The sequence below is a fragment of the Raphanus sativus genome, chromosome 5, assembly GCF_000801105.2.
Source record: "Raphanus sativus cultivar WK10039 chromosome 5, ASM80110v3, whole genome shotgun sequence".
Taxonomy (NCBI): Eukaryota; Viridiplantae; Streptophyta; class Magnoliopsida; order Brassicales; family Brassicaceae; genus Raphanus; species Raphanus sativus.
Window position 1 is genome coordinate 20,653,559 of NC_079515.1, and position 27,247 is coordinate 20,680,805.

Below are 27,247 nucleotides of genomic sequence, written 5' to 3' on the forward strand. Positions count from 1 at the left end.
TCTGATCAGGTAGGCCTGGGCATATTATCCATAATCCGGAACCGAACCCGAACCCGATCCGAAAAACCCGAACCTCACCGGTTATGGATCCATCAAAATACCCGATCGGTTTAGATATGCTGATACTTTGGTTATCGGGTACGGTTCGGTTTAATCCGAAATCCGAATTAAAATCCGAAATAACTGAAATATATGTATTATGTAGATAATTATATATATATATATATATATATATATATATATTGTATAATGTAAAGACAATTTCCAAGACAGAAAGTTAAACCACGCTTTGTTATTATTATGAAGGCAATCTCCAAGACACAAAGTGAAACCACGCTTTGTTATTTCCCTGTGTGCTTTCACGAGACTCGTAGGGTCGATTCTTCTTCTTCCTATTTTCCAAAACCTAATCTCTATTACTATCTGTTATCTGTTTTTCTCTTTTTGAAAACATTGAAACTTTCATGTTTTTCAGTTTGTTTTTCATTTTAAAACTCTGTGTTGCTATTCGGCAGTATTGATTATCGATATTGGTGTGTTGTTCAAACATTTTTACTAAATTTGAGTGTGTGTGTAAGTTTTTAAGTTGATCAATTTACTTTGTATTGCTAATATTGTCTAGTAGGTATAATGTCCAAACGTAATCAGTTTACGGTAACATGTGAGTTTCATGTTTCACTTGTCAATTTAATATGTACTAACTACCAAGTTTAAGGTACAAGTGTTTTATGTTTATTTTTTTTAATTTACTTCAGTTAAATCCGAAACCAATACAGAAAAACCCGAACCCAATTGATATATGGTTACTTCAGTATAAACCGAACCCAAACCGAAACCAATGTGTTATATCCGATCCCGATCCGAATTTAAAAATTTCTTAAAATGGGACCTAGGAGGTATTACAAAAAAGAACCGATATCCGATATATCCGATCCGAATCCGAACGGGTACCCGAACACCCAAGCCTATGATCAGGGGTGGGTTTTTGTAAAAATAAATCGTACAGACAACAGAACAGAGGTGGTGGATGTATGTGTAACTGAGGCATTTGGGGTTATTTGTTTTATCTTAATAGTCGGTCTCAATCACTCTAATATATGACGAAACCATCTTCTATGTATACGAAGTGCAATATTATTAAGTTTAAAACGGGAATATCATGGTGTATCAGTCAATTCAATGTTTAGTGTACAATCATCTGTGTACGTATTATTTTAATGAGTATTGCATGCTCTGTTCTGTCTTATATTAACAACAATCTTGGAATCGCAACAAAACAGAACAGGCATCCGCTCGGTAAAACATCTGCTCTGCAGAAAACCATTGATAAGTACACAGTCACATTCCCGTCGTGGAAACAATAAGCAGAGACTTTCAAATAACCATAGAAGCAAAACCCAACAATGAACAAATCTTATATGAAGCAGTAGAGTGGACTATTGCCTCAGGCAGCTAATCTAAACGATACAGTATAAAGATCTACCAAGAAGCTGCACAACATGAGACCCAAACGACAGATTGAATGGTTTAAAAGTTACGCACTGTTCATTTAAGAGGCGGACCACAACTCTGGTGGTTGCTGCAGTGTTCTTCAGATCGGAACCCTGCATGGAGCGTATTTCACCAACAACATCTGCCAAACAGAAACTACCTTAGCGACGTTGGTGTGAAAAGGTTTTAAATAAATTTGTGTTGATACGGAACACATACCTGGGAGCTCTAGGTTAGTGTTCGCAAGAACTTGAAGATGATCATAACGTCGGACCATGAATCTGTCGAACTTGATCACAGGAGCGTCCGTCTGAGCCTCACCCATACGTGTTGAAGGGATGAAACGAAGCACGAACTGATGCTCAGTAACCTTGTACATGTGAGGCACACACGCAACTTCAAAGCGGTCCAATCTTACAATAGAACCGACTTTCAGATCGTTCCGGTAGTGGCTGGCCCGGTTAGCGGGAATGAACCCGTGAATCACAGAGTCCTGCATAAAAGTTAAAAATTAAAGATCATGTATTCAGAAGTTCTCATATACGATAAAAGGTGAAGCTTCGATCTTCAGTAAAAGGCAAATAAATAGAATCGAAACAGTCATCAAACGGAAAAGCTTTGTTCTTCGGTAATTAAGCGAAACAATAAAATGGTAAAAGAAATGGGCGCTGGAAGAGGAAGAGCCCCGCAAGCGAAGGATCGCGAAGGAGAGGCAACCCTAATCAGACGTAGGGGACACATAGGAGGACGGCTACCGGGCCGGAGAAGCCCAAAATAAAATGGAAAAGCCCACGCGCTAAAAACGCTGACGTGTCCTTCCAGGAGAGACTCAAGTGTCCTATTATATTATAGATTTTCTTTTTTTTTAATTGCTAAAAATACTAAGAGACCCAGCTAAACTACCCCGATAAAGATGCTCTGACCTTCCTTATTTGGATTCATGCACATTTTCTGGTCAACCTCGCCAACTGCCATTTCCTCTCATCCCTGGAGTTGTGAAGGCATTCTGCACGAATCTGGACATCCCAAGACTTCATTGCTTCCTGCCTCAACTTTCCAGATTCAAGCAAAGTCAAAGAATCCCATTCATTCAGCCATTATCTCCAACGGCTAGTGGCACATATGGTAAGAAGCATTTTAAATTACTTGATATCATGACTAACCAAATTTGTCTTGCAGGTTCTAAGTCTTCTATTTATTTTATTTCAAGTATTTTAAGGCATTGTTTAGCCATAATTTCGTCCTAGATAGTAGCTTAGTCATTTATGTAATTTGTTTCAAGTCCCCGGGAAAAGCTGCATTGGACACTATATAAGTTTCTTATAAACAGTTGTGCATTTTTGAACCTTTATGAAATATATGAGTTAGTTTGCCCCTAGTAAATACCTAAGTCTTTCTTATGTGTTGTGAGAAGCAGCCTTGAGAGCAATTGTGTTTTATCAAATTCCTTTCCATAGAACTTGTGGTTGCACCTCGATCCATCTGATTGTGCGATTCAATCAACAACTCTATTCATTTCCATCCACTGTTCTTGCTGAGTTGTTTATACGAACAAGCAGCTTGAATCCATCCTCGACCTTCACGCCACACTCCACCCATTTGAGATAGCAAGTTGGTTATACGACCATTTGTTGTTTCCCACCTCCATCGGTTCTCGTTCAGGCCAGATTGAGTTAGGTGCATTTTGTGTCTGTATCATTTTGGTATCAGAGCTTAAAAACTCCTGAATCAGGTTCTATCTATCCCTTTATCTTTTTTTTTCATTTGTTTCATTTTCTTTTTAAAAAAAATTATAAAAAGTCATTTTGTTTTATTTCTGTTCTTGTTATTTGATTTCCAGAAACTTGAAAAAACCATAAAATTTGTGTTTCTAGTATTGCTTTTGTTGATTTGATTCTCATAAAAAAGAAAACCCATAAAAAGTTTGATATCTGTTTATTTCTGTTTATTGCATTGTTTTATCGGTTTTGTGTTCTTAGTTCATCTAAACTGAAAAACCAAAAAAAAAAAGAGGTAGAAGAAAGTTTCATTTCGTGATAGATCATATAGGATTCAAAATATAGCTCATTTTTCTAGTTTGCATTCATTTTCTCAAGCTCCCCTTACCATTTTTGGAGTGATTGCATTCCCATTTCCATAACAAGAAAAGTTTTTTCAAAAGGAATTTCATTAGCATTCATATATTGCCATATTTGTTTCTTTGCATTTGATATATTTCTTGCATAATTGCATTCATTTCGTTCATCTGTTTTCAAAAAAAAGTAGTTAAAAAAGAATCTCTTGCATTTAGATATCCATAGCATTTAAAAAATATATATAAAAAATCATGTCATAAGTATTTCGATTTAGACTTGCCATATCTTGCATTATAGTTTATACTTTCATCCATATCATTTGCATATTAAATAGTTTTCATTTAGTCCTTGTTCTGATTTATTTTGCATACGATTTATTGCATTAAAAAATCATATTTATTTCATATCCATTTCATGCATATCATATTGGTCTTTCCTTCATTTTGATTTATTCTGTCTTATTTTAGTGCATACCATATCACATAATCTTGTAGCATATCATATCATTTTAGTAATTGCATTTTATATCATAGCTACTAGTTGCATATCATATAGTCTTCCATTATTTCATTGTTCTGATTTATTGCATAACATATAGCTTCATTTCTGTTCTGAATTAATTCATCAGACCATTTCCCATATTTCACTTGATCTTAAAAGGTTATTTACAGGAAAGCAGATGACAAAAGAAGCTCACAATTCTACCAGCATGAAGAATCAGCTTATGCAAGCCATACAGACCATGAGTGAATGGATGACCCAGCTGGAACAGTCTGGTCTTGCACGACCAGAAGGAAGACATGGACTTGGAGATACACCAAGAGCTGGATATGTGGAACCAAAGCCACCAGACCCTTCACTGATCATCCCACATCAAGCCTCTAAAATTCAAAGCCATATTGTTCATTCCTATTCTGATTATGGAACTGCTAAGAAAACTAAACTTTATACATTTTCAGGAAGAAGAAACGACCTAGAGTGGGACTAGCTGGTGTGCAAGACATGGTTTCTTAGTAAACCGGCTGGTGTGCAAGACTTAAGACTCGCTTGCATAGTGCCATATTTTGATTTAGGCTGTATTTTTCACAATAAATTTAAACAATAGTACTCACCATAGTTTATATAATCCATTTTATTCTATTCTCGAACTTCTTGTTGATTTGTAAAAAAACGAACCAACACAAAATCACAGGAAAACAACAACATTCCATTATTCGAATCAAGTTTGAAAAATTGCAACGAAATCATTCAACGGCGTCTTACAAAACATATCGAGCAGTGGAAGTGGTGGAAGTGGAAGTGAAATTGAAGTTGGCACAACTAGTTTGAAGGCCCAATAAGGTGTTACTAAAGCCCAATCTGTTACTGGCCAGATCAAATTCGACCAAGTTATCTTCCAGCTGAAGCCCTCCGATCACCACAGAGGTTCTGGCGTTGACTCCTCCATCAACAAAACCCAAACATATGACGTCAGGGCTAACGGTCACCATCGAATTAGCTCCCAATATCCTCCAGACGATGTCGTTGTTCTGAAGCACGAGCTGGATATCCGGCACGCTGTAACCGACGCGCGTTTTGTAAACGTTCCGCGAGCTGAAACACGCGCCGAATGGCTTCACCGACGATACTCGAGTGATGTTCCTCAAGGCAGCTGCTCCGACGAAGGCCGACGTGAGCCCGTTGAAGATGGACGTCTCCATCACGGTGTAGGGATCCACCGTGCTGATCTTGGTTCCTCCGACTCCGATGGTGGCATCGATCTTGAGAAGCGTTTGGTTGAATGAAATTGATTTCTCGAGGACTTTGATGTCAGTTACGCCGATGAAATACTCGGTGGATTTCTCTCCTTCTGAGTAGGCAGAAGCGGTGCTCACGGGGTTGATGAGAAGCGGCGTCGTTTTGAGCCGTGAGATCAGGATTCCGGGGAGGAGAATGTAAGGCACGTTACCGAAGAAGGCGACGCCTCTTCCCGAAGTGAGACACACTGCAAATTTTCTGTTGAAGCTAAACGCCGCGGCGAACTGAGACGGGAGTCCGATGTTGTGGCGTCCCATCCCAGCCATGCCGACTGTTCCGGGGGCGAGTCCTTCAAGCAGAAACGTTGCCCCGCATCCGAAGATCAAATTGGGGATTTTAACGGCCCGGCCCGGGTTCCGGCCATCGGTTGACTGAATCGACACAACGTCTGTAGCAACTTCGCCGGAGGTGGCGGTTCCGGTGACGGAGTTATCTGGCATTAAGCTGCAAGTATTGTTGCTACAGCCAGGACTAGGGGGAGAGAAGCAAGTGCCGCAGGCGGTGGAGCCGGTTCGTGAGCACACGGCGGAGTTGCAGCGAGGGGAGCGGTATGTGGTGGAGACGTAATCTTTGTCGCAGTCGACCCAGAGGTTTCGGCCACCCAGGTCGAAGACGACGGAGGCGGCGACGTGAGGAGTGCGTTGGTTGATAACGGTTGTGTATTGGAGGGTGGATTTGTCTTTTGTGACAGGGAGAAGGAGGGCTTTTGGTCGGAATGATGGTTGAGCAGATGAGAGTGAGAAGAAGAAAAGGAAAAGGAGGGAGAATATGATCGAAGAAGAAGCCATTGTTAGAGATGAATGTGAAGTACTGATGATAGAGCAGTGGTCTCAGTGTGTGCATTTATAGCAACATTTTGGTCTTTTTTTATTGTGGCGGCTAATTCAAATATATTTATGTTATGAACTTTTGTGTTTATAGCAACATTTTGGTCTTTTTTTAATGCGGCGGCTAATTTGAATATATAATTATATATATATATATATATGTTATTAACTTTTGAGATGTCACATGTGATGTTGTATAATCATATAACGGTGTGACGCTAAGTGAGTTTCCTGCTCTTTTTTGTGAAAGTGACACAAATCATATCCACTTTCTTCATCTAATCTATTAATTTAGAGATTATCTACTATTTGAAGTTCTCATTTAAATTTTGGACTCTTTCATAGTTAGTGCTAGAATATATCATGCCCTCTTATACAATGCAACCTACCAACTTAAATTAAACCAAATCTTAACCAACATAGATTAGTTAAACCTAACCAGTAACACTTTTATAATATTTTTGGTTAATCTCTTAATATAATTAGATCATATAAAACTGAACCACTCTTAAATAACGAGTTCCATATCATTCCAAACATAAGAGAAAAAATATCCGATTTATTTACAACGTAAGCATACAAAGACCGTCTATGCTTATGATCATTGATCTTCCAAAAACCAAATAATTGTGGCATAGACCAACATAGGCTCATGTTCGTATCACTAACTTTACTTCCATATATTTACTTTTCACCTACATCATATCACAACATACGCAGTTATGCAAGAACATGATTTTTTTTGTTCAAACAACCAAATAATGGTGGTATATGGTCAGTAGATTTTTTAAATATGTTTTTTTATATATTACATTTTACGAGACTATGTGTATAAGTTTTTTTTTTTGAAAAAGAGCATAACTATGTGTATAAGTTAAAAAGTAAAAAGTGTGACAAGGCAAATTATTATACTAAAAATGAAAGAAGATTAAATACAAACTAATAACAAGTACAACACAAATTATAACACTATTAAATTCTATATATATTTAATAAAATATTATATATATCTAATATGTATATATATATATATAAATATTACACAAAATATATATAATATTATATACACATATTATATATACCATATATTATTAATTAAAATTTGACAAATCAATTTCCGCCCTTTAGGGCGGGTCCTAATCTAGTTTGTTTTATGGTTGGGTTTAGACGAATAATAAGTAATAACAATGGTTGGTTTATTCCTAGGTTTAGTGAGATAGTAGATCTTCTAGTTTATAAACAAGTAGATAGCTCAGACATTCAAATTCGTGTTTATTAAATACTTGTATTACCTTTTATGTATAATAAAAAATACAATTGTATTCTCCGCAAACAATAGAGTTGAGATTTATTATTCGGGTCCGGATCTGTTCCAAAAATAGAATATCAAGGATGTCTTGATCCAGTCAGATACGTTGAATCCGCATTCAGATATCTTGATTTTTAAATTTGGATTTGAATCTGATTTTTTTTAAAAATATATTAAATTTATAATTGTATTAATAATTATAGTTGATATATTAATATTTATACATAAAATTAGTCTTATAATATTATATTTTAATTTTTGTAATCGTATTATATACATTTTTATAAATTTTGTATAAATATTATTTTTAAAAAGATTTTTTCCATAATTTATTTAAAATATTTTTTATGTATCCGAATCCTAGTACTCAAAGATAATATAATATTTCGACGGATATTTAGAAAATATGTATCTGAATACTAAAATCATGAATTCAATGAATCCAAATACCCTAAATTTTGGATATTTAAATCCGTTCCACTACTAACAAGCATTTTATAAGAGCATGAACATATAAAATTAGTTTCCATCTATTATATTAAATTATGACAGAGATTTTCGAACGTCGATTTATATGTCCTACTCCATTTGTTTCATAATAAGTGTTATTCTAACATTTTTTTCGTTACACAAAAAATGTTATTTTACCATTTCAAAGCAAATTATGCTTCATTTCAGCTGAAAATTAATTGTAAATTGCATTGATTTTATAAATAATTTTATTTATCTCAATTACTATTGGTTAATGAATTACTATTGGTTAATGAAGTGTAATTAATAACAATTCACATATATTTTGTCATTATTTTAATCCATGTAAAAAGTATCAAATTGATACTTATTTAGAAATGTAGGGAGTACAAAATTATTGAATATAGGTTAATTAACAATAAGCATGTTGTCTTATTTGGCGATTAAATAATTCCTACTTGATAAATAAAAAGGAAATAAATAATATGGGAAAGGGAGACGAAACAGCGAGGATGGTCCAAGCCAGTCAGGTGGGTACTATTTTTCCTTTTTTTGGTTAACAGCAGATGAGTACTATACGAGGTAAAATAGTACTAATCGAATATGTTTTAACTATTTGGTACTGTGTTCAAAAAATAAAAAGAATATTTGGCACATGCAAGGCTGCAAACCTAACGTGAGTTTTTCAGTATTTAGTTCAAATGTAACTATATAGTTGACAAAAAGATGTAATTATATATTTCGAAGGTGTTTATTTCCAAAAATAAAACATTATATTAAATCTTAAAAATTTTATATTTTACATAATTGTTTTTATGTTTGACAAAACTTAACTAAAATAATAACTTTTTACTATAGTTATAAGATATCCAATAAATTAATAAAAAATATATTATAGTAAACATTGCATATAAAACATAAAAAAATTTATAAAAATTAAATAATTTATATAACTAATTCGTTATAATTATCTTCATGATTATTTTGTATATTTTATTTTTATTTTTATTTTTTTTTAAATTAAGAACTACTTTTTTTTTGGAAAACTAACACTTTTTCTTATTGATATTTCTGTTTCTTGTATTTGTTTGTTGTAATATTATTTTGTATAACACTTTTTGTAATGTTAATTAAAATATTATTATATATTAAAAAGAGCTAAATGATTAAACAAGTATTATTAACTTTATTTGAAAATTAGTCAAATACAAGAACAAAAAAGTAAATAACTTTAAATATAAAGTTTTGTACAGTGAAACTTTATATTTGAAATTTTATTGTACAAAACTTTAAAGTTTAAGATTTTAAAGTTATTTTTAGAGCTCATACAAGCTTACATTTAAAGGTATAAGAGGGGTTTTAGAGATGTTTTTAGCAAAAAAAAAATGAAAAAAAGTTGATGTTGAGTAGTAATTCTTTGGACATGCTCATGTTGGTGCTGTTAGAAATACTGATTTTGATGTTTAAACTCGCAGATATAGTCGTCATGACAAGCGGTCCAAGTTACCTGGTTGGATACTTTCAAATGTGCGTGATGCACTGACATGGCTATCCACATTGTCCGAGAGGTAAACCTATAAAAATCATTACTTCTTTCTTCTTCATAATATATAAAGAAACAAGTAGTTAAACATATTTTAATTTTCTACCGTTTCTAAGGGATCTGGCTGACTGGCTCAACAATACAATAAGGCGGGTACTTTGGGCAGGAAAACTCTGTTAACACAAGAAGATTTGGAGAAGATGTCTGAAACTGGTGTCCATGACATTGTTTAGTAGTAAACCGGTTTGATTTTGTAGGTCTGGGCATAATGCCATACTTTGATTTGGCGGGTGCTTTTCACTACAGATTTAAAACAATAGTATTTCACCATGTGCAGTAAGAATTTTTTTAAAATCTTACTTATTTTAAAAATAAAATTTATTAAATATTATAGATTTTACTATTTTCTTACTAATATTTAATATATATTTGATATATATTAAATCAATTTGTATAAAACTAATAAAATGATATAAAATTTTATAATTATAAAATATTTAGCCTAAACAATATTTATAAAATTTGTTGATATATAAGAAACTAATAATCTTACGATTAGATATTTAAATTTCTTAAAAATTGTAATTTTTTTTTGAAAATTTTAGTAATAGAAATTGTATAATTATACAAAATAATAATATTTTGAATTTTGAAATGTTATATATGAATATATTTATTGTATAGATGATGTATGAACTATTACCATGTTTTTAAAAAGTTTACCAAAAAGAAATATCAATATTAAATGTAATATATGAATTATTACCATATTCTAATAAGTTTGCCAAAAATATAAATCAACATTAAATGAAATTATCCATGTCATATTTTTTCGGAGGTCATGTCATCAATTTTAATAGCCATGTCATATTTATTTTGTGAAAGTGATTGTAGAGAGGATATGTGGCAAAATCACTTCGCAAATATAGTATAATGGACTTTTATTCTCTTTTCCAATTTTTAACTGATTTGTAGAAAACAAATTACAGAAAAACAACAACAAAATCATAGTCATTCATTCCATTATTCGAATCAAGGTATTAAAATCATTCATCGGCCCCTTGCAAAACAAATCAAGTAGTGGAAGTGAAATTGAAATTGGCACAATTAGTGCGAAGGCCCAATAAAGTGGAACTAAAGCTCAATCTGTTACTTGCCAAATCAAACTCTATCAAGTTATCTTCCAGCTGAAACCCTCCGATCACTACGGAAGTTCTCGCGTTGACTCCTCCGTCAACGAAACCCAAACAGATGACTTCGCGGCTAACGCTCACCATCGAGTTAGCTCCGAAGATCCTCCAAACGACGTCGTTACTCTGAAACACAAGCTGGATATCCGGCACAGCGTATCCAACGCGCGTTCCGAACACGTTCTCCGTGCTGAAACACGCGCCGAACGGTTTCACCGACGGTACTCGAGTAATATTCCTCGCCGCGGCTGCTCTGACGAACGCCGACGTGAACGCTTTGAAGATGGACGTCTCCATCACGGTGTACGGATCCACCGTGCTGATCTTGGTTCCTCCGACGCCGGTAGTTCCGTCTATCTTGAGAAGCGTTTTGTTGATCGGAACCGATTTATCAGCGATTCTGATGTCAGTGACGCCGACGAAATACTCGGTGGATTTCTCTCCTTGCGAATACGCGGAAGCTGTGCTCACGGGATTGATGAGAAGCTGCGTCGTTTGGAGCCTTGAGATCTGGATCCCGGGGAGGAATACGTAAGGTCCGTTGCCGAAGAAGGCGACGCCTCTTCCCGAAGTGAGACACACTGCGAATTTGCGTTTGAAGCTAAACGCCGCGGCGAACTGAGACGGGAGTCCGATGTTGTGGCGTCCCATACCAGCCATACCGACGGTTCCGGCAGCGAGTCCTTTAAGCAGAAACGTTGCCCCGCATCCGAAGATCAAATTGGGGATTTTAGCGACCCGACCCGGGTTCCGGCCGTCCGTTGATTGAATCGACACGATGTCTGTAGCGACTTCGCCAGAGGTGGCGGTTCCTGTGACGGTGTTATCTGGGATTAAGCTGCAAGTGTTGTTGCTGCAGCCGGGTCTAGGAGGAGAGAAGCACGTGCCGCAGGCGGTGGAGCCGGTTCGTGAGCACACGGCGGAGTTGCAGCGAGGGGAGCGGTATGTGGTGGAGACGTAGTCTTTGTCGCAGTCGACCCAGAGGTTTCGGCCACCGAGGTCGAAGACGACGGAGGCGGCGACGAGAGGAGTGCGTTGGTTGATAAAGGTTGTGTATTGGAGGGTGGATTTGTCTTTTGTGACAGGGAGAAGGAGAGCTCTTGGTCGGAATGATGGTTGCGCAGATGAGAATGAGAAGATGAAAAGGAAAAGGACGGAGAAAATTGTCGGAGAAGAAGCCATTATTAGAGATGAATGTGAAGTACTGTCCTGATGATAAGTACTGGTCTTACTGTGTGTATTTATAGCAACATTTTGGTTATTTTTTTAATGTGGCGGCTAATTTGAATAATTGGATAACGGTGTGCCGCTATTGACTTTCTTGATAGTTACTTTCCAGATATAACATATGTGAAAGTGATGCAATTTTTTTTTTTTTTGTCGACGAAAATGACACAAATCAAATCTAGTTTCTTCTTTGACCAAAAAAAATAAATAAATCAAATCTAGTTTCTTCGTTTTTGGTGGGTTTAGATAATTACTTTAGATGTCGGGTCGTTCGTAGCCAAGTGGCTGCTGAGCTCTGCCTTCGGGCCCTGACGTCGGGGGTTCGACCCCCACTTACCTCAGTTTGAGGATTAAAAGGTCCAAAAGTGACCAGTTGACAAAAAAAAAAAGATAATTACTTTAGATTGAATTCCAATATCTTTTGCTAACTTTTTGTTAAGTTCCTATTAAATATTGATATTATTTGTCTCTTAAACCTATTTTTACAAACTATAAACATAAATTAAAAATAATGGTCTTATTTGAGTTTTCTCCAACTGTTGAATTTTATTCCTCGATTTTACAGGGTTTTCGATGTTTAGTTTTTATATCGTATGAGATTACCGAATGTATGTTAATTAACAATAATAATGTTGTGTTACTTGCTGATTAAATAATTCCTGCTTGACCAATAATAGAGGAAATAAATATAGTAGAAAGAGTCAGGAAACACCGTGGATGGTCAGTGGTAATGCAGGCCAGGTGACTAGGTGGGTGCCTTTCTTGATAGATTCGATGGTAATAGACTTAACGTTTTTGAAGAGAATAGACTTAACGTACTTGACCAGTATAATAAAACTGGCACGCACATCGATTACGGATCACATCAGTTTATGGATATGTTAAACAATATAAACACACGTTTGTAGCTTACGTGCAATCACATAGTCAATCAAATATTTATTAAATTTAATTTGTCTTCTGTTCAGCCATATTGTCCTTGAATGGGTTTTTATTTTCCTTTTCTTTTTTTTATAAATATAGTTTTCCCTTCAATTTTTAATTGTTTTCAATTTCTGTAAAAACAATTATACAATTTTGTTGTTTATATAATAAAAACAAATCTTCTTTTCTACACATAATATGTTTTGAAAATTTTAAAACAAACATATATTTTATAAATTTTATATAATATTTCATAATCGCAATTTTGAATCTATACTATTTTAAATTACAGTATAGTCTGATAAATTTCTTTTTCTTTTCTTTTGTAATTTATATATTCTTCTGGGCCTCCTGATTTTTCTTACTCACTACTTGATCAGTTACACTATTTTGTTCTCCAACACTGTCGCCTCTCATCATCTCTCTCTCTAAATTTTTTTTAGAAAATTTCATATATACAAAGTTTGTAGGAATGTCGAGTATTTCATATTATAATATGTATAGTATAGTCACGAAATGGATAAATGTTTGGATTTATGATTTATGGTTTACGATTAGGGTTTGAGTTTAGGGTATATGGTTTGGGTATATGGTTTGGGTTTAGGGTATATAGTTTGGGTTTAGGGTTCAGAGTTTGGGTTGATGGTTTATGGTTTGGGTTTAAGGTATATGATTTGGATTTAGGGTTTGGATTTAGAGTTTAGGGTATATGGTTTGGGTTTAGGGTTTAGTGTTTGGGTATATGGTTAGGGTTAGGGTTTAGTGTTTGGGTATATGGTTTGGTTTAGGGTTTAGTGTATATGGTTAGTGTATATAGTTTAGGTTTAAGGTATATAGTTTGGGTTAGAGTATAGTGTACTCTCCACAAACCCTTCATCTTTTTCAGCATTTTTATTTTTTCATTCTTTTTATAATAGTTTTTCTTTATTCTCTTCATAATGATTTTTGTAAAATAATTGTTCTGTACTATATACTGGATAAATATAATATAGTATGATATTGAGCGTTGTGTTTATTATTTCTCACGCGTTGGAAATGAGAACGTTGTTTAATTTTGTACCAATTGACATAACTTTTGGTTATATTCTTTATATATGGTGCTGCTATGATTATTAAGCAAATTGACCCAACTACATATACCCACTGAATTTTTAATTTTTTTCCTTTTGAGGAAATTATCAAATATATTAATCATTCAGTGGAATTGAAACTAAAGTTGGCACAGGTAGCGCAAAGACCCAATAACGTGGAACAAACACTAATCTATTACTGGCCCAATCCAATTCGACCAAATTAGCTTTGGATGAATTAATAGCAACTTTATTGGTTGAGTTCTTAGTTGAATAGCTAAACGTTAAGATTGAAGGTGAGAGACTTAACGTTAATGGTGCTCTTAGTTTCGGGTAAACTATTAACTGCTCTCTTTTTTTACATGGATCAGTAAAAGCTCAAGTAAATAGAAATAACCAATTGAAAAAAGGAACGACTTAAACGGTGAATTTATGTATTATTATGGGCTATACAGAACGTTATCTAATAATATTCTCCCTCAGTAAAACAAAAATCTTTGAAAAATTTACAAACTCAAGAGGTTTGGTTTCTTTTGTTTGTTCTTTTCTTATGGGTCGATTCTGATGTCGAGAGGCTCGTGTAGATGATCCGGTGGTGGTGGTGGTTCTGCTATGGGTAGCATGGATGTGTCATCATTCTTCTTCCCATCTAATATATCTGCTGCATTTTCAGCCAATGCTTTCTCCAATGATGACTTCGCCACTCTTGTTATGCATACTATCAGAATTACTGTACCATTACAAACAAAACTTTGATCAGATCAGAATCTATAAAATCTTCTATTACCAGTCTACAAGACCAGGTCACAATTGGCTGGTCAAAACAAATACCCCCCGGTTTGCTTCTGCTATATATAAAATTATAAATGATTACAGAAGGGACTCACCAGCTAGAGCAATGCCAACCATCATTAGTACCTGCATTCACATGTTCCAATGAGGAAGAAAGAAAAAGATTACAGACTTGAATAATTGCACTAGTACACATCAGACTTGGTTAGGAAGAACTCATTATTACCCTCAGGATATTCAAGAAAAACTTTCAATACTTCAGATCCCAGAGATGTAAGTCGCATGATGGAAACTAAGCAACTCATAAGTGCATGTTACACCATGGAAAAATAGCAACTCTACGTTATATTGTGGGCTAGACACCATTAGAATCTCAATAAACCCCATACAATAGTTATTGATTTGAACTTCAGACTGGGACAAGTTGTTATTTTTCTTACACTACAACCTTCTAACTCTACGTAAATTTCCCCCTTCTAAATGTAGTTGATAGGTGATGTGCAAATTATGCATTACAGTAGAAACACAGAAGTATCTTCAGTCAAATTGATCCGTGATCATAACCAATCAAGCAGTCAAGTGGAGGTAAATGAACAAAATCTTACCCAACGAAAAACTGACACCTCATGCCATCCATGTGTAATATCAGATAGATCTTTCAGTGTTGTTCCAACATAAACTAGCGCAAACGTAATGGGCTGTTACATTAAAAACATTTCAGATGATTAGTCATGATTATGTATGATATAAGCAATCAACACTTTCACATGCATGCTATCCATGAATAGGGTACACATAACGCATCTCCATTTGGGTCAAGCTACCACTACTAATCTCCAAGGATAGAGCAATTCTTGGGTGTAAAAACTATCAAGTATAAATGGACAACGTGCAAGAGAATACTAAATAAATGTCAGTACCATCATTCCCAACCAAGTGGCCAGCATGTATTCCCCTAACCGAACAGGGGTGACAGATAGCAGGTAATTCAACATATTGAAGGGCAGAAGGGGAACAACACGTAGGAGCAAAACTATCTGTACAGGAAGAAAATATTAACATGTAATTAGCAGTCAATCAATTACATTTAGCCAGAAACTTAAGACACTTTGCCATACTGTTGGTCCCAGGTATAGCGTGTATGAATAAAAACGAATTATCAATTAACTGAGAGAAAGCTACTTTCATACCTTGAAGCCAGATCTTTGAATTGCAACGGAAACAGCTTGAAACTTTGGGTAATGCTTTATTTTTGAGGTGACATAAGATTTACCAATCTGAATGATAACAGAAAGACAAAAAAAACATTAGCAACAATGAGACACTAAGATAGGAAAGATGCTACACTTAGTTTGATACGCAAAAAAAAAAACAAGAATCAGTTACTTCTCTGGTTCGCCATTACAAGCGCAATATAAAACTAGAGCAGCAGATACTGTCTTCTCTAAGATACATACCGTTCTACCAAGTAGAAATGCTGCTGTTGCACCTAATGTAGCTCCAAGAGAGTCGGCTACAAATCCTACAGGCAGGCCAAAAAGATAACCACCCCCTAGCTGCAGAAACAAAATCATAACTATCAGAACAGAGATAAAAAAGCCCGAGTATCCTTTCTCGTAACAAAAGATAATTTCAATGAGATAAACACACACACATACACATCTTAGAAGCGCACCCTAGATTTCACTACACAGTTATGAATTGACACCTACCGTAAGTACAGAAGCCGGAACCGCCACAACTGTGAGGGGGATATAAGCCAAAGCCCTGCAAATTTCAATGAGAAGTGGTATATCACAAGATTATTATTTAAGGCAGACAGATAACAATGACGGTAAAATAATGGATTAGTGGTGAGAAAAACTCACAGTGCAATTGGACCAAAGGGTCCAAGATCTTCCTTAATCCATAACAAGAAGTCCTTCAATTTCTGCAGAAAAAAATGAACTTCTAACTCATATATACTACAATTAACCTGATCTATTCACTGACTATTCTCTACTATCTCCAACCTACAGATGCTGCCAAAATGTAGATTCCATGAAGAGTAAGAGCGTTAACAATCTAGCGACCGAGTAACACTATATCAAAACAACGACATAGCGATCTAGCGAGTTCCAGCAGCAATACTCCGTTCGATTAGTCACCGACGAGATTATCGAACCGATGCCACACTACCACTAAAGGCAAAAAGCGAATAGCGGTGAATAGAGAAATCACCTGTTCAACGGGGAGAAAAATGAGAGCGGTGCCGATAGCGACAAGGAGGAGGAGCGAGATTGCTATTCGGAAAGTGGAGGGAGTGAAGGAACTCGCCGCCATATACAAGGATCTGAGGCGTCGGCGCCACCAAGGCCTCGAATGGTCATCCTCGTCTCCGTCGTAGTCATATTGATCTCCATTTGCGTAAGATCCTGGCTTCAGCCACGGCCTCGCCCTTAACCCCTCCACTTTCGCCAGATTTGTACGCCTCTTCCCCTGATTCTGGAGTTATGATTCAGACGCCTCGCCTTTATCTCCCGCTGAATTGACACTGGGATGAATCTGTGAGTGAGATTGCAGAAATCGATAGAGAGAAAGAGAGGCAACTCTTCGAATTTTTTCACTCTTCTTCGATCTCCGATCTTTGTTTCCGGTTCACTGTAGCAACTTTTTCCGCCAACATTTTCTTTTGATATTAATGGCCCATAAATATTTGGGCTCGTAGATGAGCCAAAAGCCCAAATAATATTTATTATTGTGTATTTGTGATTCTACTTACAGATTGATCTTTTTTTCTTTTTTGAAACTGTACAAATTGATCTTTTCTTTTGAGTAATTAAACAATTTAATTGTGGAAGCACATTAGCCTAATGGTTAAGGTATAAAGACTTCTACACCAGGTCTGAGGTTCAACTCTCAGACTATGCAATTTATTGCAAGATTTTCTCAATTCCAGGTTTCAAGTCCCAGAGAGAGCGCGATTTATTAGGCAACTATGTAGATTATGGAAGGCAGGATTACAGGCAACTATGCGATTATGGAAGGAAGTATTACAAGAGATCTTCAACATGGTGCAAGTAAATCTGGTCAGGCGTGGATCTTCATAGGACGGCTCAGATGATGCAGTTAGGCGTAGATCTTCATAAGACAGGTAGTATTGTCGGTTGTCGAATCCGTCTATGTAATATTTCTAGTAATTGTAATATCATAATAAATCAGCGTTAAAAAAAAAAAAAAACAATTTAATTATTCATCTGAGTTAGTTTTTTTTTTGTTAAATGAAATTTTTAATGTTACAAGATTCGCTTTCAACTCCATGCAACAAAGCTGAAATTTTTCATGCCATCAACATTTGTCTGAACTGTTGCACAGTTTGTTATTAGAAAAAAGTGTTAACAACTTGATTCTAAAAATACTTTTTTACTCAGAAGAAGGCAATGATATTTTGGAATAACTCGAGAGTTGTGTGATGGGGGCAAGAGGCAGGCAAGTGTAGTGTGCATATCCTTCTCGGGGCGTTAAAACCGGCGAAGGTGTTAATACTTAAATACAAATGATATAAGCCTTATGAAAGCTAAGTAATTAATAGTTATCACGTTGTCCTCTCCACATAAAATACTATACGAGTAGTCTGTAGTCATCAAATCAATTAAAAATGAAAAAAACGCACGAGAGAAAAAACGCATGTTGAATGCTGACGTGTCGGTAGGTCCATGTATCCAACGTATCACTGTCTTCCTTGTAACCAAAAACCATTTCACATCAATAGAGGTCTCTCTCTCTCTCTCTAGCTCCGTCGCTGTTTGTTTGTCGACCAAATCGAAGCCTAGAAAGACGACAAAAATGGGTGTTCTGAGCATGGTTGTATTGGTAAAAGCAGCTTATTCGTTGAACAGCTTCGTCTTCGAGGCGGAAGACATCCGATTCGGTTGCCCGTGGTGGTTCGTCGTCGTCGGTGTGGCGTGTCTCCTCGTTCTCTTCGCCGGGATAATGTCGGGACTAACGCTCGGATTAATGTCCCTTGGCCTTGTCGAGCTCGAGATTCTCCAGCAGAGTGGTTCCTCCTCCGAGAGAAAACAAGCCGGTACGGTTTTGTCTTCTTTCTTTTATTTTATTTTTCGTTACTTACTCTACGGGTTAAAAAAAAAACATCGATGCTTTGATTGAAATTACATACCGGACTTGATCGATTCGTAACGGCAATAGAATTAATAGTAAGAAATTATTTTTCTATTTAATTATTTTTTTTTTGTAAATTTAGCTGTAATACCTTTGTGGTGGAGTCTCTATTCTTACACTTGAGTCTTGTTTTTGGGTGTGTGGATATTGTAGCTGCTATCTTACCAGTGGTTAAGAAGCAGCATCAACTTCTTGTGACTCTGCTTCTATGCAATGCAGCTGCCATGGAGGTAAATACTACTAATTGTGTGCACCTCATCATTAGGATAAATACATAATTGCAGATATCATTTGAACTATATGCTTCTATGAAAGCTTTTTGTTTTTATTCCTTTTTTTTTCAGGCACTTCCTATATGCCTGGATAAGATATTCCACCCCTTTGTGGCTGTTTTGCTCTCTGTTACTTTTGTTCTTGCTTTTGGGGAGGTAACTTTTTGTTTTGTTTTTGTCTTGGTCCTGGTTTGTCTTTTATTCAGAAGCTGATACAAAGCTATTTTACAAGCAGATAATTCCACAAGCTATATGCTCGAGGTATGGGCTTGCTGTTGGCGCTAATTTTTTGTGGCTGGTTCGCATTTTGATGATACTCTGCTATCCTATCGCTTACCCTATTGGCAAGGTGATGTTATTGTTGTCGTTGTACCAAACCGTCTTTGTCAGAGCACTAAATGTCATTAAACCACAAAATACAGGAAATTTGTTGAATCTTGCATTTACTTTTAGCATTTTGTTATTAAGAAGTGGTACTTGTTGAAGCTAATTGCATTGATTATATCACCTAAGACCAGTGGATGCATTTATAGATGCCAGATTATAATGTAGCTGTGATTGTTTTTCTTATACCAATTTTTTTTTAATATGCCTTAGGTTCTTGATGCTGTAATTGGGCATAATGACACACTGTTTAGGCGTGCTCAGCTGAAAGCACTTGTCTCAATGCACAGCCAGGAGGTAGTATCCCTTTTATGATCCAAATAAGCAGACAAATCCAGGATAGGGAAAAGACAGATTTGTCTTGTACCTCCTGTCTGATTTGTCAAGTAATTTATTATCAAAGAGTAATTTTTTATTTCCCAGCTTTCCATTGACATGCTGTTTCTCTCCAACATAGGCTGGTAAGGGAGGTGAACTGACACACGAGGAAACAATGATTATAAGCGGAGCCCTTGATTTGAGTGAGAAGGTAAGGCTTTATATTAGCCAATACATGTCTTCGAATCTGAATAAGTTATGTTTAAAATGAAATGGTTGCATGAGTCTGGGTATGGATGATGACTTACTTTGAATTCTTTCGTCTTCCAATTTAAAAACTAGTTTAAATATTTTTCTTACTGCTTCAAGATTAGTTGCACTGATCTAATTCACACGCTTTCATTTCCTGGAAGCTCAGAAGGCTGAGGAAGCTATGACGCCAATTGAATCAACATTTTCCTTGGATGTGACTACAAAGTTAAACTGGTGAGTTAAGCTTAAAGTTGGTCTTTGTCTAGATGATTTTCTTTCTCTATCTGTCAAATCTTCCAAAGAAAAAAAAAAGGGGTTTTGAGAAACTCCATTTAGCTGATTAGTTGAAAATTTATACTGTAACTAAGATGAGATCATGAATATTCACATTGTAAATATTTGTAGGGAAACAATTGGAAAAATACTTTCCAGAGGTCATAGCCGGATCCCTGTCTACTTGGGGAAACCGAAAAATATCATTGGGCTTCTATTGGTAGGTACTCACTCTCCTGTCAAACATTTGCATTGATTCATTTCACTGAGAGGTCTATTAGATTTACTTATTTTTGTGTGTGTATACTGCTATTACTTAGGTTAAGAGTCTTCTAACTGTAAGAGCAGAAGCAGAGACATTAGTAAGTTCTGTTTCCATCAGGAAGATCCCAAGGTTTTTCTTACTTACTTAAGCTGTACGTAGCCCATAATAAGTGTCTTTCCCACATGAAATAAGTTCCTGTACGTTTGCCTGGATCCAGGGTTCCATCAGATATGCCATTGTATGATATCCTCAACGAGTTTCAAAAGGGAAACAGTCACATGGCTGCGGTTGTCAAAGTCAAAGATAAAGATAAAAAGAAGAACATGAGTAGTAATGGGGAACCACCCAAGGAATATATGAACTACATGAGTAATGGGGAACCACCCAAGGAATATATGAACTCATACTCGAGTCCTCTTCTAACCGCTCCTCTGCTTAAGCAAGTCGATGAAAGGCATGATGATGTTGTGCTTGATATTGATAAAGTACCAACACATGCGGAAACTAGGGGAAGAAATTTTCAACAGAACGGTGTTGTGACAAGGGAGGACTTGCCGCGTTTGTTAGAAGATAACGAGGATGGAGAAGTTATAGGCATCATCACATTAGAAGATGTTTTCGAAGAACTTTTACAAGTATGATCTTATGCCTCTTCCTTTCCCTCCTATTCCAAAAGTCTCTACTCTATGCTATGTATTGTATTGATCCCACTTGCTTTGGTGATTCTCTGAAAATGCAGGCAGAGATCGTGGATGAAACCGACGTATACATTGATGTACATAAAAGGTAGTTGACTTTGTTCTGAGTAAGTCAGATTTCACCAAATAAGATTCACTGAAAAGATAAAACTATTGTGACATCATTTTTAGGGTACGCGTGGCAGCAGCAGCAGCAGCGGCTGTATCATCCATAACACGTGCTTCGCCAGTGGTAAGCATCAAACCCTTGATACATATCCTTCTGAATCAAACTTGAACCTACTTTTGTGGAGGATTAATGACCGTGTGTGTGTGTGTTTGTTACGTAGGAGTATCAAAGCAAAGTAGGACTAACGGTGAAGAAGCTTGTGGGTAAAGAAGCACGAAGTACCAAGAAATCAAAAAACACGGAGCCTCTTTTAGCAGAATCAGATAGATAATATAATACTATACAGTATTTTTGTTTACCTTGTGTTAGTTTAATCTTCAGTGTCCTCTCTTTATTGTGTCACGTCTCTTTAACACTTTCTTTGTTGTATGTTGTGTACTTGTGTCTAATACAAAGCTGAAACAATGGAAAGAAAAGGAAGAGTGTAATTTTTGTTTTGTTGTAATCGTTTATTTGCATTTGTGCAATAGCATTTATGATTTTCATGGTAGTCTGTAAATCTCATCACCTTAACACAACAACGAGAAACTTGCAGAAGTAAAGAACAAAAGATTGACTTCCAAAAGAAAGAACAAATTATGCCTCCTGAAGCTTACAGAGCAGCTAAAAAGGCTCTGCCACCGACTAGATGTCGGAAGTTCAAAGAAGATGTTGAAGGCGATCAAAGAAGTTCAAAGAAGATGTTGGAATCGTTTTTTTGGGGTGTGCGTTAAAAAACGCCATTAACAACGTTCGGCTTTATTAATAACTAAATTAAGTTTGATTATGTCCTTCGTAATATGATAAACAAAAGAGTCGTTGTAGTATAGTGGTAAGTATTCCCGCCTGTCACGCGGGTGACCCGGGTTCGATCCCCGGCAACGGCGATTTTTTTTTTCTTCAAAGGCGCTTGAGGTGTTCGTTGAGATGGTGAGTTTTGGTTTGGAGCCGGGGGGCGTATCCGTTGTCTTCTGCGGTTAAGGCTTGCTCCGAGATCGGAGAAGGTGGACTAGGGAGGTGCTTTCACTGTGTTGTTATCAACAACCGGTTGATGCACGCCGGGTGTTCGACGAAATCCCTGAACCAGATGTTTTTTTCACGTGATTAGTCTACATTTGGAACGGTTTTGACGGCTTGTGGGTAATATGAGGAGACTGAAGCAAGGGAAAGAGATTCATGGGAAGCTTATTACGAATGGGATAAGTAGCCATGTGGTTGTCGAGAGTAGTCTTTTGGATATGTATTGTATATGCGGAGGATCGGTAGGGGAAGCTAGGCAAGTGTTTAATGGGATGTCCAAGAAGAACACATCTTGGTCTGCGTTACTTGGGGGTTACTGTTAGAACGGACAGCACGAAAAAACTATTGAGATGTTCAGAGAAATGGAAGAGAAAGATCTCTACTGTTTGTTTCGGGACTGTTCTTAAGGCGTGTGGTGGTTTGGCAGCGGTCAGACTTGGGAAAGAGGTTCACGGCCAGTACGTGATAATGTGATTGTGGAATCGGCTTTAGTTCACCACCTGTATGGAAAAATCTGGTTGTATAGACTTTGGTACTCGTGTGTACTCCAAGATGGCGGTTAGGAACATGATAACGTGGAACGCAATGCTATCTGCACTGGTTCAGAACGGAAGAGGGGAAGAAGCTGTAAGTTTCTTCAATTGTATGGTCAGAAAGGAGATAAAGCCTGACTACATCAGTTTGATCGCTCTTCTTACTGCATGTAGAGTTACTTTGCGATGATGGCTGAGAGTTACAGTTGGCATGATTGACCTTCTAGGCCATGCAGGTTTGTTTTAAAGAAGCAGAGAATATGTTGGAGAGAGCAAAGACACTATTGGACAGAGCTGGATTGATGCTCATTATAAAGCTATAAAGGTTCTCTCGTTCATACATGGGGTCTTGCTTTAGCATTCATGAAGAAAGTTTCTACAATTGAACAACACAGTTTTGGCTCGAGGTCTCCCATGTACTTGATTTAGGCTTTTACAAAGTAGAATATTCCAACAACAACAACAAAATTGTCAGCCTAGACCTCAAGCCCACACCATTGATACCATTTTTTTTCAAAGTGAAGAGTGTTTGCTTTTCATAGTGCACGCATCAAGGTCGACGTTGCAGCTTCGCGTTTCATCTGTGCAGCTTTGCCACTCCCTCTGAAGTACGCATATACTTGCTGAATCACCCAGATATTGAGAAATGTTTCGATGCAGAAGAACCCCGCCCCAATGAAATACAATATCTGCGAGGGAGAATACGGATTGGTAAGGGCCGGGGCTGTGGCAAGCCGAAGTTAAGCACTTGTAAATGAGCAGAAGTAAATTACTTACTCCGACCGCAGCATTAGTAGTTATAAGCTCAAGTGCTGGCAAGAAACCTCTGTCCATTAAACCAACATTACATATGGAATCAGATGGGACTTCCTCAGAGAGGTTGTAAGACAATTGAGTAAAAAGAGGTTGATTCAGATGGTTTCATAATAAGAAGAAAACTCTTACGTGAGAGACTTCCCTTGAAAGATGACTGGTGGAGCAACTGCAGCAAAGCCGCAGAATGCAATGTGGAACTGAAAAGTTCAAGACACTGTTAAACATCGAAACAACTCTGATTGCAGAGGGAAATCTAGCAAATGGGGATATATACGGTTTATCTTACCACGTAAAACACGAAGAATGTTCCAAACTTCAGGGCACTATCAGTTCTGCATAGGTACACGTGTACAAAATTGTATTATTATTATTAACTCGTTTAATAATCTAAAGAGATATTTTCATGATGTTCCTGAGCATGTACTTGTAGAGCTGATTTTACCTGGAAGCTCGGTAAAGAGGACGATACCATAAGACGTAAGCACCAGGGACCCCAGAAATGAAGTAGATGATTGACATAAGCCATATAGTGGGACCTGATAAACCATCAGAATCAGATGAGTGAACATGATCAGTGGAAATAACTAATAAAAGATATGAACAGTAGTAAGTAACCTCCTCCTTTGATCCAAGCTACAGTTACTGCCACAATATTCCACAAGAGACATCCTACTAATCCTGCATAGTTAGTTACAATAGTTTTAGTCTGTTTTTAAAAACTTTTTTGACTGAACTCTCCAGGATTTGTTTGCAACGGTCTAAGGGTGGCCTTTTTGCGTTACCTAACAAGGTGGTGAATGCGACGTATTGGATCTTCTGTAAGTGAATCGGAATCTCGTTAGGGATGTCATGATGAATTAGAGGGAAAAACTCTGGCCAGTTCTTCTCCTCAATGACAACTCCAGCTGCCAACAAAAAAAAAAAAACAATCGTATCAGGAGGTTAGCTACAAACAAAAGAAGTCAATGAAAGATTTGTCTACTTTTCGCTATTGCATCTTCTCTTCTTTTAAGCTCCTGCGTTAATGACAAGAAGACTGATTGATCAAATAGAATTCACATGGAAAATGTAGGTCAACATGGAAAGCTAGTAAGTTACCTGCTCTTTCCGGTTCAATTCGTTCTCCTTAGCCTGAAGCTCCATCTCTTTAGCTCGAATATCCTTCAAACATAAACAGCAAATTAAAATAAGATCATGAGGCAAAAAAAAAATGGAGAAGGTATTGAAGATAGGGTACCTTTTCGGAATCCAAAGGGATATCGATGGTAGCACCACCACGATCATGAGGTTCAGGTGGGAGAGGCTTGAGATAGGAGGAGTTGCTTGCAGGAGTAGCACTTGTATTATCCTAAAACATTAGATCATCGATATCAATCAAACGGGTAAAAGAATTACAGAAAGATGAGTGATTGGATTCTTGATTATGAATACCGCAAAAGGATTGGTTTCTTCATCAGCAAATGGATTAGAATCTTGTCGTGCCATTTTCTGAGATTGTTCGTTTTTTGTAAGATCAAGAAATTGTTTGTTTTTTGTAAGATCAAGAAACTTTTGTTTCAAGAAAGAGTTTTGGAGATTAAAGGAGAGAATGGTTTCAACGAATGTGTCCTTTGTAAGTCAGAGAGAGAAAAGAAAAAAAGTAATGATGAGGCACTTGTGCGCGCCAGAGAAATCCAAGGCATTTTGAATGGTGCTCGCTTCCTTTTGTGTTCAGCACATTTTCAACACATTCAACAGGAATGTTTCTAAATTTGGTCCGGTTTACTAAAATTATCCGGTTCAGTATGTTAAACAAAGCAAGCACACACACCAAAGTCTGAACTGTATCTTACACCCATTGGAGCTATAAACTCATCTGTCCCCCCTACTTTTCCAGACAAACAAAGTCCAGTAGACTAAAGCCCTGAAGCAAGCTGCGGTGGGTGTAATACTCTGTTTTTCTCAATCCATGGAATCTTAACCAAATCTAAAAGGTTGAGAATTTGAGTAACACATGGAGATTACGAGTCGACTTAACCAGATCGGAGACAGACATTGTTAAAGGGTTTTATCCAGAGGAAGAAGTGAACTGCTACTGAACAGACACCTAACACTCAGTCTCCGAATTTGATAAAGGTAAAGTACTTTGAATCATACCCCGACCAAAAAAAAAATTCCATTTTTATACAGACAGAAGCTTTGTGAAGACTTTTACGTGAACAATTCAGAACATTAAGACAAAAGGGCTTCCGGGAAAGTTTCGCATTGGTAGTTTCCTCAGGCTACCGATGGGGCAACGACACTCGTCATATAGTACTCGAACATTGTGTTTCGGTTTGTAAAATGATATGGAGCAACGTTTACTGAATGGTCCCATGGTCTAGCGGTTAGGACACTAGACTCTGAATCTAGTAACCCGAGTTCAAGTCTCGGTGGGACCTTTTTTGAATAAAAGGTATATTTCTCAGTAATTATCAGTAATTATCTAACATATATATTTCTCAGTAATTATCTAACATATATATTTGAAACATATATATTTCTCAGTAATTATCTAACATAATTAGTGAAGAATATTTGTATCCAAAAAATCCATTTCGGAATCGATCCAAAAATCAAAGTCTCATACTCTATTAAACATGATCTGTATACTCGAACGGTTGTTAAAGTGTTATTCCCAAAAACCAGTATCAAATCAAACTCGCACCGAAAACCGAACAAAATTTTTGAAAAATCTTTGAAAAAATTACTTTTAATATATGAGAGTTTAATTATAAAACCCAAGACATGAAACGAAAGAACTAAATAATATCTAGAAGAATTGGTTAATAGAATATATATTATTTTGCTTTTACATTTATGAAATTTAAATTAGATATGAATTTTAAGATATTTAAAATAATTTTAACGGGTTATTCGAATCCCAACTAAAATTTAAAAACTCAAATGGAACTGAAACATTTAATCCAGAAAATCTGAAATCCGTATAGATCCTAACCGAACTTGAATAGATACTCAAACACACTATATAAGATATTGTATAGGTTTGGACATATTTATAGGAAACCAAATAACCAAAAGCAAATGTGAACCAAATTCATAAATAATCAAGTGAATCCTATATTTCTGGAACCAAAAGTTGAATTTGAACCGGGATCAAACCGCGAATCAAATAGGTATCCTAAATTTTAAAATAAAATTATATACCCACATACTTTAACTATATTTAATTTCTCAATAACTAAATATACTAAAAATATTATTTATAAACAAAATGACCCAGAAACAACTTTATCCATAAATTTAAAATTATTTGAATTGTTCTATATTTTTATTCAAACAGTCTGATATTTAAAGCTGGTATAGTTATGTATTTATTTGTAAGTACAGTTATTGATAATATTAATATAAA

The 27,247-nt window shown here is 36.2% G+C and overlaps 5 protein-coding genes, 1 long non-coding RNA gene and 2 other non-coding genes across 11 annotated transcripts; 4 read left to right on the forward strand and 4 right to left on the reverse strand.

Moving 5' to 3' along the window:
- Positions 1-4,752: 4,752 nt before the first annotated feature.
- LOC108858479 (probable aspartic proteinase GIP2) lies at positions 4,753-6,158 on the reverse strand. The gene has a single exon (XM_057011266.1). The coding sequence runs from the start codon at positions 6,149-6,151 to the stop codon at positions 4,826-4,828; it is 1,326 nt and encodes a 441-aa protein (XP_056867246.1). The 5' UTR covers positions 6,152-6,158; the 3' UTR covers positions 4,753-4,825.
- A 4,347-nt stretch (positions 6,159-10,505) lies between these two features.
- LOC108857073 (probable aspartic proteinase GIP2) lies at positions 10,506-11,929 on the reverse strand. Its single transcript, XM_018630996.2, has one exon. It carries the CDS (start codon positions 11,883-11,885, stop codon positions 10,587-10,589), a length of 1,299 nt encoding a protein of 432 aa, XP_018486498.1. The 5' UTR covers positions 11,886-11,929; the 3' UTR covers positions 10,506-10,586.
- A 2,408-nt stretch (positions 11,930-14,337) lies between these two features.
- Positions 14,338-17,369, reverse strand: LOC108857378 (uncharacterized). The gene is made up of 9 exons (XM_018631364.2): positions 16,937-17,369; positions 16,585-16,646; positions 16,429-16,483; positions 16,174-16,272; positions 15,907-15,993; positions 15,637-15,753; positions 15,322-15,414; positions 14,812-14,842; positions 14,338-14,654 (listed from the first exon to the last, which is right to left on the reverse strand). The coding sequence occupies exons 1-9, from the start codon at positions 17,036-17,038 to the stop codon at positions 14,473-14,475; spliced, it is 828 nt and encodes a 275-aa protein (XP_018486866.1). The 5' UTR covers positions 17,039-17,369; the 3' UTR covers positions 14,338-14,472.
- Positions 17,370-18,400: 1,031 nt separating this feature from the next.
- LOC108857282 (putative DUF21 domain-containing protein At1g03270) lies at positions 18,401-21,998 on the forward strand. 3 transcript variants are annotated; one of them, XM_057010236.1, is made up of 14 exons: positions 18,419-18,782; positions 19,031-19,107; positions 19,222-19,305; positions 19,385-19,498; positions 19,747-19,830; positions 19,991-20,062; positions 20,270-20,337; positions 20,509-20,596; positions 20,697-20,770; positions 20,859-20,970; positions 21,010-21,276; positions 21,381-21,427; positions 21,511-21,571; positions 21,669-21,998. In XM_057010236.1, the coding sequence occupies exons 1-14, from the start codon at positions 18,542-18,544 to the stop codon at positions 21,777-21,779; spliced, it is 1,500 nt and encodes a 499-aa protein (XP_056866216.1). In that variant the 5' UTR covers positions 18,419-18,541; the 3' UTR covers positions 21,780-21,998. The 3 variants fall into 3 exon arrangements, with proteins under 3 accessions (XP_056866215.1, XP_018486745.1, XP_056866216.1); XM_057010235.1 differs by having other exon boundaries at positions 18,401-18,782; positions 19,046-19,107; positions 20,859-21,276; XM_018631243.2 differs by having other exon boundaries at positions 18,418-18,782; positions 20,859-21,276.
- A 304-nt stretch (positions 21,999-22,302) lies between these two features.
- Positions 22,303-22,374, forward strand: TRNAD-GUC (transfer RNA aspartic acid (anticodon GUC)). The gene has a single exon. It is a non-coding gene; the product is annotated as a tRNA-Asp (tRNA).
- A 950-nt stretch (positions 22,375-23,324) lies between these two features.
- Positions 23,325-26,212, reverse strand: LOC108859596 (secretory carrier-associated membrane protein 2-like). 2 transcript variants are annotated; one of them, XM_018633507.2, is made up of 11 exons: positions 25,288-25,760; positions 25,094-25,204; positions 24,955-25,017; positions 24,839-24,872; positions 24,639-24,761; positions 24,472-24,534; positions 24,299-24,392; positions 24,143-24,188; positions 23,986-24,053; positions 23,818-23,866; positions 23,325-23,729 (listed from the first exon to the last, which is right to left on the reverse strand). In XM_018633507.2, exons 1-11 carry the CDS (start codon positions 25,339-25,341, stop codon positions 23,577-23,579), a joined length of 858 nt encoding a protein of 285 aa, XP_018489009.1. In that variant the 5' UTR covers positions 25,342-25,760; the 3' UTR covers positions 23,325-23,576. The 2 variants fall into 2 exon arrangements, with proteins under 2 accessions (XP_018489009.1, XP_056867087.1); XM_057011107.1 differs by having other exon boundaries at positions 24,955-25,204; positions 25,288-26,212.
- On the forward strand, positions 23,721-25,301 carry LOC130512784 (uncharacterized). Its single transcript, XR_008946364.1, has 4 exons — positions 23,721-24,196; positions 24,287-24,462; positions 24,598-24,797; positions 24,929-25,301. It is a non-coding gene; the product is annotated as an uncharacterized LOC130512784 (long non-coding RNA).
- On the forward strand, positions 26,205-26,276 carry TRNAQ-CUG (transfer RNA glutamine (anticodon CUG)). The gene has a single exon. It is a non-coding gene; the product is annotated as a tRNA-Gln (tRNA).
- Positions 26,277-27,247: the final 971 nt, after the last annotated feature.